Here is a 12,220-nt window from a genome sequence, read left to right on the forward strand (position 1 = left end):
GAAAATGAAATCAGCATCTCCATAAAGCTTGTCAGCAGAGGGAAGCATGAAATGCTCTAAAATTTCCTGGTAGATGGCTGCGCTGACTCTGGACTTGATATAACAATGGATCAACACCAGCAGATGACATGGCTCACCAAACCATCACTGACTGTGGAAACTTCACACTGGACCACAAGCAGCTTGGATTGACGCCTCTCCACTCATCCTCCAGACTCTGGGACCTTGATTTCCAAATGAAACGCAAAATTTACTTTCATCTGAAAATAGGACTTTGGACCACTGAGCAACAGTGTTGGTCCACTGAGTTATATCATGTCCAGGGTCAACGCAGTAGTCTACCAGGACTTGGCACCTGCCCACACTGCCAAACGTACCAATACCTGGTTTAAAGAGGCTCTGTCACCAGATTTTGCAACCCCTATCTGCTATTGCAGCAGATCGGCGCTGCAATGTAGATTACAGTAACGTTTTTATTTTTAAAAAACGAGCATTTTTGGCCAAGTTATGACCATTTTTGTAGTTATGCAAATGAGGCTTGCAAAAGTCCAAGTGGGTGTGTTTAAAAGTAAAAGTCCGAGTGGGCGTGTATTATGTGCGTACATCGGGGGGGGGGGGGGGGGGGGTTTACTACTTTTACTAGCTGGGCGTTCTGACGAGAAGTATCATCCACTTCTCTTCAGAATGCCCAGCTTCTGACAGTGCAGACACAGCCGTGTTCTCGAGAGATCACGCTGTGTCGTCACTCACAGGTCCTGCATCGTGTCAGACGAGCGAGGACACATCGGCACCAGAGGCTACAGTTGATTCTGCAGCAGCATCAGCGTTTGCAGGTAAGTAGCTACATCGACTTACCTGCAAATGCCGATGCTGCTGCAGAATCAACTGTAGCCTCTGGTGCCGATGTGTGCTCGCTCGTCTGACACGATGCAGGACCTGTGAGTGACGCCACAGCGTGATCTCTCGAGAACACGGCTGTGTCTGCACTGTCAGAAGAGGGGGGTTCTGAAGAAAAGTGGATGATACTTCTCATCAGAACGCCCAGCTAGTAAAAGTAGTAAAAACGCCCCGATGTACGCACATAATACACGCCCACTTGGACTTTTAAACACACCCACTTGGACTTTTGCAAGCCTCATTTGCATAACTACAAAAATGGTCATAACTTGGCCAAAAATGCTCGTTTTTTTAAAAATAAAAACGTTACTGTAATCTACATTGCAGCGCCGATCTGCTGCAATAGCAGATAGGGGTTGCAAAATCTGGTGACAGAGCCTCTTTAAGAACCACAGTATCACGGTGCTTGATTGGACAGCAAACCTGCCTGACCTAAACCCCATAGAGAATCGATGGGGTATTGTCAAGAGGAAGATGACACCAGACCCAACAATGCAGACGAGCTGAAGGCCGCTATCAAAGCAACCTGGGCTTCCATAACACCTCAGCAGTTCCACAGGATGATCGCCTCCATGCCACGGCAGATCAGACAGGTGCCTCTCAGAAGCGCAGATACTCCTGCCCGAACCCAGGCCAGAAAGCAATCTGATAGAGCGCATCATGTTCAGCGTCATGTTGAGTGGGCTTTCATACATGATGCGGTTTTCAATTATGATCCAACCATAGTCTAACAACATTAGCAGTTTTATTACCAGTTGGCCATAATCAACAGGCTCTGTCACAATCTTATGGCTCCATTTCCTACCAGTTTAGCGGTTAGGTATTTAGGAAGTTAAAATTGTAAGCTGGGCAGAGTACATCAGGGGCATAGTAAGGTGGTATAATAATGGAGTAAAAAACAAATAGAAAAATAATCCATAGATGTGTGTTACACTGACACAATCCTTTCTGCACAGGCCGGTGTTGCACTGATTAAATGTCCGTCCTTATCCCCCCTTCTGGTCCACACTCCGCACCTTTGAAGTTTGGGGAATTTTGCTGGGAAAGGGTTGTCCTGGTATAATACGGGCACCCTTGCTTCCAGTAGATATGTTTGGGTTCTACCCTTCCTGGTTCCCTAATTTTAGGTCCTTGATAAAATCGCCTCTTGAAGTAGAAGAAACGTTCCCCTCGGGCCAGCACAACTGCATATTTTTTATTTCCTGACTGATTGGAGCCTTAACCCCTTCCCGCTCCTGGACGTACTATTAGGTCATGGTAACCATAGCGTTCGCGCTCCATGACCTAATAGTATGTCTCGGGAGTAACGGCCATTTCGGCCGTCCTGACGACACATACAGGAGCTGTGACATCTGCGGTCTCATACAGCAGCTGCCGCAGCTCCTACAGCGGGGACCGATCGCTGTTTCCCCGCTGATTAACCTTTGAAAAGCTGTGTTCAATAGCGATCACGGCTTTTTAGGGGTTAAGCTACAATTGCCAGCCTGCTATACGATAGCGGCTGGCGATGGTGACTATGGTAACCGGACACCAAACAATGGCATCCGGCTATGCCATGCTTGCTGTCAGTGAGTAGCTGACAGCTCTAATACACTGCACTACGCATGTAGTGCAGTGTATTAGAATAGCGATCAGGGCCTCCTGCCCTCAAGTCCCCTAGTGGGACAAAGTAATAAAGTAAAAAAAAAAAAAGTTAGTTAAAAAAAGGTGTAAAAAGAAAATAAAAAAGATTTCAAAGTAATAAAAGTAAAAAGCCCCCCTTTTCCCTTATCAGTCCTTTATTATCAATAAAAATATATAAAACAAATAAACTATACATAATTGGAATCGCCGCGTCCGTAACGGCCTGAACTACAAAATTATTTCGTTATTTATCCCGCGCGGTCAACGCCATAAAAGAAAATAATAATAAACTGTACCAGAATCACAATTGTTTGGTCACTTCACCTCCCAAAAAATGGAATAAAAAGAGATCAAAAAGTCGCATGTACCTAAAAATGGTAATGATCGAAACTACAGTTCTTTACGCAAAAAATAAGTCCTCGCACGGCTTTATTGATGGAAAAATAAAAAAGTTCTGGCGCTTAGAATAAGGTAACACAAAAAGCAAATGATTTTTTACAAAACGTATTTTATTGTGCAAACGCCATAAGACATAAAAAAAGTATAATCATAGGGTATCGCCGTAATCGTATCACCCTGCAGAATAAAGTGAATATGTCATTTATAGCGCACGGTGATCGCTGTAAAAAAAAAAAGATTAAAAAAACAATAGTAGAATTGCTGTTTTTTAGTCACCGCTCCACTTAAAAATAGAATAAAAACTGATCAAAAAGTCGCATGCACCCCATGAAAACTACAAAGAATTCCTCAAGGGGTCTAGTTTCCAAAATGGAGTCACTTTTGGGGGGTTTCCACTGTTTTGGCACCACAAGACCTCTTCAAACCGGACATGGTGCCTAATAAAAAGGAGGGCTCATGATCCATTAGGTGCTCCTTTGCTTCAGAGGCCGGTGCTTCAGTCCATTACCGCACTAGGGCCACATGTGGAATATTTCTCAATACTGCAGAATCTGGGTAATAAATACGAAGTTGCGTTTCTCTGGTAAAACCTTTTGCGTTATAAAAAAAAAAAATGAATGGTATAAAAGGGATTTTCTGACAAAAAAAAAATGAAAATGTCACCTCTACTTTGCTCTAAATTCCCGTGAAACACCTAAAGGGTTCATAAACTTTCTAAATGCTGTTGTGAATACTTTGAGGGGTTTAGTTTCTAAAATGGGGTGTTTCATAGGGGTTTCTAATATATAGAAATAATATCAACGCAACTTCAGAACTGAACTGGAACCTAAAAAAATAAAATTAGGCAATACTTCGCTTCTTACATTATACTGATAATGAGCCGTGCCCACCCCGAGATGACCCCAGTTTTGACCATTTGTATAAATGGAGACCCCTATTAGAGCGTTTCAGTGCCCGGTTTTCCCAAGCATACACCCCCTGGAATTGTATTTCTATTGATGAGTCCTTAGTGGCGGAATTGAACCCTCCCTTTAAAATCTACCACCTGCCGGGTAAGAGGGAAAGGTATGGTGTGAAGATGTATAAGCTGTGCGACAGTGCATCAGGCTATACCTACAAATTTAGGATATATGAAGGGAAGGACACCAGTATTCAGCCCCCAGAATGCCCCCCCCCCCCCTTACTGTGAGTTAATGCAAAAATTGTGTGGGATCTGGTGCACCCACTGCTGGACCAGGGTTACCACCTCTACCTGTATAATTTTTATACCAGCGTCCCACTCTTCAACTGCCTCGCTTCCAGAAGTCATGCGGCACTGCTAGAAGAAACCTGAGAGGCCTCCCTAAGACTCTGCAGGGCAAACACTCAGAAGGGGTGAGAGCAGGGCACATTCTAGCAGAAACATATTGTATGTCAAGTACAAGACAAGAGAGATGCCATACCAGTACCCATGTACCTGTACAAGGTACCAGTACAGAGACCCCAAACCAGACTGCATCCTGGACTACAATAGGTGCATGGGAGGGGTGGACTTGTCAGATCAAGTCCTGAAGCCCTACAGCGCCATGCGGTGTGGTATAAGAAGCTGGCCGGGCACATCATACAGATGGCATTGTACAACGTGTACGTGCTACATCGATGTACAGGCCATATGGGAACTTTCCTGGAATTTCAAGAGGTGGTTATCAAGAAACTAATTTTTAGGGACCAAGAAGCCCCCCAGTACTTCTGGAAGCGGGGCCACACGCATCGTACCACGGCAACACTTTCCAGGAAAAGTTCCCCAAACTGGCAAGAAAGGAAAAAGTCAAAAGAGGTACAAAGTCTGCTATAAGAGGGGGATAAGGAAGGACACAATATATCAATGTGACACGTGTCCCGAAAAACTAAGGCTCCGTATGAAAGAGTGCTTCAAAATTTATCATAGATCCCTTGATTTTTAATCTACCCCAGTTTTACTTACCCTGATGCACTCCGCACAGCTTATCCCCCCTCGTCTTTCCCCTCTGAGCCCTGCTGCGTGCCTAGGCAGCTGATAACAGCCACATGTAGGGTATTGACGTACCCGTGAGAACCCACATTACAGTTTATGGGGTGTATGTCTCTGGTCAAAATGCTCACTACAGCTCTAGTTGAATGCCTCAAGGGTGTGATTTTTAAAACTGGGTCACATCTGTACTGGTACCTCAGGGGCTTCTGCATACATGACTTTGCACCAAAAAATCCCCAGTAGGCCAAATGGTGGTCCTTTCCTTCTGAGCCCTCCCATGGGCCCAAACGGCAGTTTATCACCACAAATGGGGTACTGCCACACTCAGGACAAATTGGGCAACAGAATGGGGTATTTTATTTCTTGTGAAAATAAGAAATTGTCAGCCAAAACTACATATTATTGGAAAAAAAATTTTGTTTTAATTCCCAGCCCAATTCAAATAAGTTCTGTGAAAAAACTGTGGGATCAAAATGGTCAACACCCATAAATGAATTCCTTGAGGGGTGTAGTATCCAAAATGGGGTCACTTCTGGTGGGTTTCCATTGCTTTGATACCTCTGGGGCTCTGCAAATGCGACATGGCACCTGAAAACCAATCCAGCAAAATCTGGACTCCAACAAACAAATAGCGCTCCTTTCCTTCTGAGCCCTCCCATGGGCCCAAACGGCAGTTTACCACCACAAGTGGGGTATTGCCGCACTAAGGACAAATTGGGCAACAAAATGGGGTATTTTGTTCCCTGTGAAAATAAGAAATTTTGATCAAAAATGACATCTTATTGGAAAAAATGACATTTTTTTTTTATTTCACAGACCAATTCAAATAGGTGCTGTGAAAAAACTGTGTGGTCAAAATGATAACCATAAATGAATTCCTTGAGGGGTGTAGTTTCCAAAATGGGGTCACTATTAGGGGATTCCTACGGTTTTGGCACCTCAACACCTATTCAAACCTGGCATGCTGCCTAAAATATATTCTAATAAAAAAAGAGGCCTCAAAATGCACTAGGTGCTTCTTTGCTTCTAGGGCTTGTGTTTTAGTCCACTTGCGCAGTAGGGCCACATGTGGGACATTTCTAAAAACTGCAGAATCTGGACAATACATATTTAGTAGTGTTTCTCTGGTAAAACCTTCTGTGTTACAGAAAAAAAATGAATAAAATTGAAATTCAGCAAGAAAAATGAAATTTGCAAATTTCACCTCCACTTTGCTTTAATTCCTGTGAAATGCCTGAAGGGTTAAAAAACTTTCTAAATGCTGTTTTGAATACTTAGAGGGGTCTAGTTTTTAAAATGGGGTGTTTTATCGGGGTTTCTAATACATAGGCCCCTCAAAGCCACTTCGGAACTGAACAGGTACCTTCAAAAAAAGGCTTTTGAAATTTTCTTTAAAAAAAAAAAAAAAAGAAGAGAAATTGCTGTTTATGTTCTAAGCCTTGTAACGTCCAAGAAAAATAAAATAATGTTCAAAAAACGATGCAAGTCTAAAGTAGACATATGGGAAATGTGAACTAGTAACTATTTTGGGTGGTATAACCATCTGTTTTACAAGCAGATGCATTTAAATTCTGAAAAATGCTATTTTTTCTAAATTTTCTCTCAATTTTGCAATTTTTCACCAATAAACACTGAATATATCGACCAAATTTTACCACGAACATGAAGCCCAAAGTGTCACGAGAAAACAATCTCAGAATCGCTTGGATAGGTTTAAGCATTCCGACGTTATTACCACATAAAGTGAAAGATGTCAGATTTCAAAAATGGGCTCTGAGCCTTAAGGCCCAAACTAGGGTGCGTCCTTAAGGGGTTAACTAATTTTAGTTTTTGATAGATGTAGTGGCATGAGGGCTGTTTTTTGCAGTGACGCCATGTTCTGAATTGGCTTAATTTCGGCTGATTTCAATGGGAAAAACAGCGTTCGTTCCAACGGGGCGTTTTTTTTATGCGGCTGTCTTTAAAAATTCTTAGACCCATACCTTATTTCTCCATCCATGGAGCGGTGAGGGAGCTTTTTTTATTGCGGGAGGAGCAGTAGTTTCTATTTTTATATTTTTTGTACATTACTAAAAACGAACTTTTTTTTTTAACAGAAGACTTGAACAAGCAATCGTTATATCACTGGTACAAAACACCCCAATATCTGTATACTATGATTTCTACTAGCTCCTCTAACAGCGTAAATGCGTGGTCGCTATTGACTAGGTGGTTAAGCGGTCAGGATCATAGTCATCTCCGATCCTGGCTGTTCGTGTTAGGGCTTGTCCCCACAACACAGAAATCACTGCAGAAAATTCCTGCAGCAATTCTGCAGAAATTCTGCTGCGGAAAAAACACACCAGTTCCTGCGGTTTTTACTGCAGAATATGGTGCACATTTTGCTGCGTTGCTCACAATGCTGGAAGATGGGGACATCTCCTCTGAAAAACACAGCAATCCACTTTCCGCAGAAGGAATTCACATGCTGCGGTACAAAAAATACGCACCGCAGGTGAATTTCTGCTCAGAATTTTTACGCAGCGTGGATGACATTTGTTAAATCTCACTTTGCTGCTACTGTATTCTGCTGTGTATTTTACATCTGCAATTCCGGACGGAAAATACGCAAATCCGCCATGTGTGGACAAGACCTTCGGTGACAGCTGTAATATACAGCTGTCACCCATGGCGTATGGAGTGGATTGGGCGCAGCACATTAGTCTGCTTCTCCCCAAACCCCCCACCGACTAGTGCATACAGTTAACTCAAATGTTGGTAAGTGGTTAATCCGCATTTAAATGCAACTAACAGGTGTGATGGTTTCTAGTGTTTCAACCTAAGGCCATGTGCAGAAAATGCAGACGTTTCTCACTTAGGAGATGAACTGAAACATTCAAAACAGCTTGCGTATTTAGCTGTGTGTAGCAGCGATAATTAAATATCATGAGCAAACAAATTAATTTAAATACGCGTATTTCTCCTGCTGTGTGTGTATATGGGATATTGAGAAACCCCCCTTCACATGGGGTGTACTACACTTTAGGTGCAGATTTTCAGTGTGGAGTTCAAATGGAAACCAGCAACTCTTGTGCGAATCTGCTGCGTGTACACAATGGGTACATTCAGACTTGCAAGTTTTGATGCAGTTTATGGAAGAATTACAGAAAACTGAAAAAAGCGCCAAAAATGCTGCAACAAAATCTGCACATGTACTCTAAAAAGAATAAAAACATTATATAGTAATTCTTACAACTGTTTAATCACTTATTACAAACCTTGAGCAGAAAAAGCCAGATCAGCAACAGAATCATGGTGCCAATGCAGAGACGAGTAGGTGTAGTTTTTCTTATGGTTAAAATTTCTCCTAGAAAAAAAAAAAAAAAAGCATACATAAGGCATATGCATTGTGGATAATATAAATTCAGCTCCAACAGAGGCCACATTCTCAGTAGGCCGTTAGCGTAGGCCGTTAGAGTAGGGCCTGTTCACATTGCCTTTCATTTGGTCTGTCCATTCACCTGCTCCGTCAGAGTAACAGTTTGACAGCAAAACAAACGGAAAATATAGTTTCCGTTTGCAATACCATTGATTTCAACGGTTTTTGTCTATCAGTTGTTTGTTTGCCTCCATTCCGCTAGGTTTCCGTTTTGACGGAAATAGTGTAGCACACTACGCTATTGTTTACATTAAAAAAACTGACTAAAACCAAAAAAAAATACCATTGAAATCACTATATTGCAAAATGAAAATACTTTCAGTTCACCTGTTCCTCTGACGAAACCGATAAACAGAAAGATCAAAACGTACGCAAACGTGATGTGAACAGGCCCTTAGATAGATGTCCCTCAATTACAATATTAATTGGTTCGGAGACAACCATTGTAAGTTGAAAATATTGTAACTTGAGACCGTAACCGTAGAAAACTAGTAATTGGTTCTACAGCCCATAAAATGTCTACTGAAAAAAAAAAAAAAAAAAAAAAAAAAAAAGGATAACCAAAACAGATAAAGCAACTAGTTGCCTCTAAAAGTCATAAATAACTGCTGGAAGATGAATTTACAGACCCATTCCCTTCTATTGGCCGTGGACACCTTTTCGTATCTCTACGGATATGGGTTTGTGGCGTCGTAGTGTACCACAAAAGATAGTCCTAAGTTTTGCTTTTCACGGGCCGTGCTCCCATACTTTGTACAAGAAAACGGCCCAAAAATGCAGGAGCGGGGCTGGAGAAGCTGGAGAGCAGACGTGAGTGAGGTGTGCTCTCCATAGGCCTCAGCTTTACAGGGACAGACCGGTGGCAGAATAGGGAAAACCCGGTCCAAAAAGACCGAGGGGTTCCCAGATGCAAGGGGCATCGGGAGCAAGTAAACAGGACCTCAGTCACAGCAAAAACAAAATTGCAGCACTTCAGGGCAGATCCAAACACAATAGTGGTTTAATCATCCATCATGCAAGTTTCAGCCCTATCACAGGAACTTGGAGGCTACGGAAACCACTGGGCTCAATGTACTGTGCCATTTCCTTAACTACCATTCACTTCGATCGCCGTTAAGGAAACCACGTTGCTCAGTGGATTCCTTACTACCGACCACCTCGTCAGTTAATGGCCAGAGAACAGCAAGAGCAAAAGGAGGAAGGACATGAAGGGGGTTGGGTTCAGGAGGCACCGTTCTAGAGATAAGTGCAGGTACCGGAGGTGGGACCCTCATCTATCGGACATTAATGGAATTTACTCTGGATATGCCATAAACGTCCTTGTTCTTTAATACAACTGCAAAAGAAAAATAAAAAAAACAAAAAAACGGACACAGGTGGCTTCTGTGTGGATTTCGTTTTTGTAATGGACCATTAAACAGAATGAGTGAGATAGATCCGCAAAAATGGACAGGGATAGAACCTGCCTTGAGTTTTGTGGATCAGGCACACTGATTCTCAACAAAAAACAAATGAAAATGAATGGGTGGCAACCCAAAAGTAAAATAAACTCTCCAAAATAAAAAAAAACTGTGTTTTGTATAATAAAATTGAAAAAAAAAAATAGGTTACAAAAAGGAGTGGCTTTCTAATAATCTTTAGTCCCTTTAAATAAACGTGAACGCGGTGATACCATAACCCAGCGTCAATTTGGCCAAATGGCAATTTTACTTTTACGATGAGGTTTATAATCCACTGAACCTCCATTCTTTTCCAATGTCGCATTTCCAGAGCCGTAATTTTTTATTTTTACGTCTGTGTAGCTGTATGAAGGATTGTTTTTTTTGCGGGAGAAATTGTATTTTTCAATGGCACAATTCTGGTGTTTACCAAATTAATTATTTAATCAAATTATTTAGAGAAATAGGACAAAAAAAAAAAAAAAAATTAAAACAGCAATTCTTCCATTGTTTTTTTATGTATTTTAAATTCATGCCTTTCACCGTGCGGCGTAAATATGTTACCTTTAGTCTTTGGATCCGTACGATTACCAGGACACCAAATGCGAATACTTTGGGAGTTTTTGTTTACTACTTTTTCACAATACTTTTTGTGACCGCCATTTTCCAAGAGCCATAACTTTTGTATTTTTCTGTCGATCATATGTTTACCTGTTTATTTGCTGGACGAGATGTAGTTTTCATTGGTACAATCTTGGGCCACATGGGACTTCTTGATTAACTTTGGAGGATGGCATAAAAAGCATTTTTTTGTACCCCGTACACCATGCAATTTAAATAACGTGCCGACTTTTGTTAGGCTTCCCGCTGTATTGGCAACCTATCTCGGGCCGCGATTACCCTCTCCCTCTGTCAAACCACTTAAATGCTGCGTCAGTCCCATTCCTGCATATACAGAATTCTCCAGCGAGTAACCCCCACAGATTACGTACATGCAAGTCTGCGTTAACCTCTTCCCGCATTACCGTATATACATGTCAAGTGAGAGTGAAAGTGAATGTGTGTGCATGCAAAAAGTTATGGCTCTTGATATGTGGCGATACAAAAACAAAATTATTTTGGTTTAAAAAAAATATTCTGCAAAAAAGTAGTAAAAGAAAGAACCTATACAAAATTTGGTTTCCCTGTAATTGTACCAATTCATAGAATAAAGTGAACACATTATTTACATTGCACGGTGGGCAGTATAAATTTAAAATATAACAACATTGGAGGAATAGCGTGTTTTTTTTGTTTTGGTCTTTTTAACACCCCCACCCCACAAAAAAATAAAAGTATTAAATACTTACCATAATCTTATTCTCCCATCTTTATGTCCTGTAGCGATGCAATCTTCACTAGGATGACAGGTTACCACAGTGAATGTATTGTGTGCTCCCTTTTTGCTTGTAGAACTTAAAGGGAACCTGACAAAAAAAAAGTTACACTATGTTGTTAACACGCTTTATAATGAATGACAGCTTTCAATTAAACAAAAAAAATATATAAAAAAATCACAAAAAAAAAAAAAACAACGTGAAACAGGTTTTTCCGAATATTAACCCCTTCAGGACTGCGCCTGTTTTGGCCTTGTGGACGCAGCCAATTTTTTTCAAATCTGACGTCACTTTGTGGTAACTTGGGAATGCTCTTACCTATCCACGTGATTCGGAGACGGTTTTCTCGTGACATATAGTACAATATGTCACGAGAAAAACAGTACAGTACGTTAGTGAAAAAATTTGATCAATAAATTCAGTATTTGTTTGTGAAAATCACCAAATTTAGAGAAAATATGCAAAAATTTGCATTTTTCTAAATTAAATGTATCTGCTTGTAAGACAGAGTAATACCACACACAATAGTTGTGTGTCAGGTTGACCCCTGACGAAGCACCAGCGAAACGCGCGTCGGGTCCAGCAGAGGTCCCCTCTCTCGGTCCTGATCTCCTATTCATCTTCTACTACGTAGGTGTAGCTATATTGCTCTGCATGTTATATGTACCTAGGACTGCACTTTATATTTATTATATTATACATGTGTGTCCATCTGTGCAAACGTATCATGCCTAGCACCTGCCCAATAATATGTATTTATGCACTTTATATGGGATCTTCTGACCATATTAACATCTGGGGGGCCATTCTGCTTTTATGTTCGGATTCTATCTCTGTTCGAGGGTCCATGTCATTTTACTATGCTTAACTGTTATATGTTGTTTTTGTGTCTAAATTGACTTTAATAAAGACTGTTTGTATTTTTTCAAATACTTGGTTGTGACTTGCTTCTTTTTCTGGTTTTGTTATATTAGTCACTAGGACCACTAGTATAAATTGGGGTACTGTTCGGTCTGTTAACTTCTCTTCATTCATGGCCATCTGTACCCACAGCATAGCGTGATCTCACAAGATCATG

General features: G+C 41.2%; 1 protein-coding gene across 1 annotated transcript in view; it reads right to left on the reverse strand.

Moving 5' to 3' along the window:
- WDR75 (WD repeat domain 75) overlaps positions 1-12,220 on the reverse strand; it is a 116,442-nt gene that overhangs the window by 70,763 nt on the left and 33,459 nt on the right. The window contains exons 7-8 of the mRNA XM_075831275.1: positions 11,116-11,232; positions 8,167-8,255 (exon numbers count right to left, since the gene is read on the reverse strand). Coding sequence (XP_075687390.1) covers positions 8,167-8,255; positions 11,116-11,232 — 206 coding nt within the window. The remainder of the gene's footprint in view (positions 1-8,166; positions 8,256-11,115; positions 11,233-12,220) is intronic.

This window comes from Rhinoderma darwinii, chromosome 6 (genome assembly GCF_050947455.1).
Source record: "Rhinoderma darwinii isolate aRhiDar2 chromosome 6, aRhiDar2.hap1, whole genome shotgun sequence".
Taxonomy (NCBI): Eukaryota; Metazoa; Chordata; class Amphibia; order Anura; family Rhinodermatidae; genus Rhinoderma; species Rhinoderma darwinii.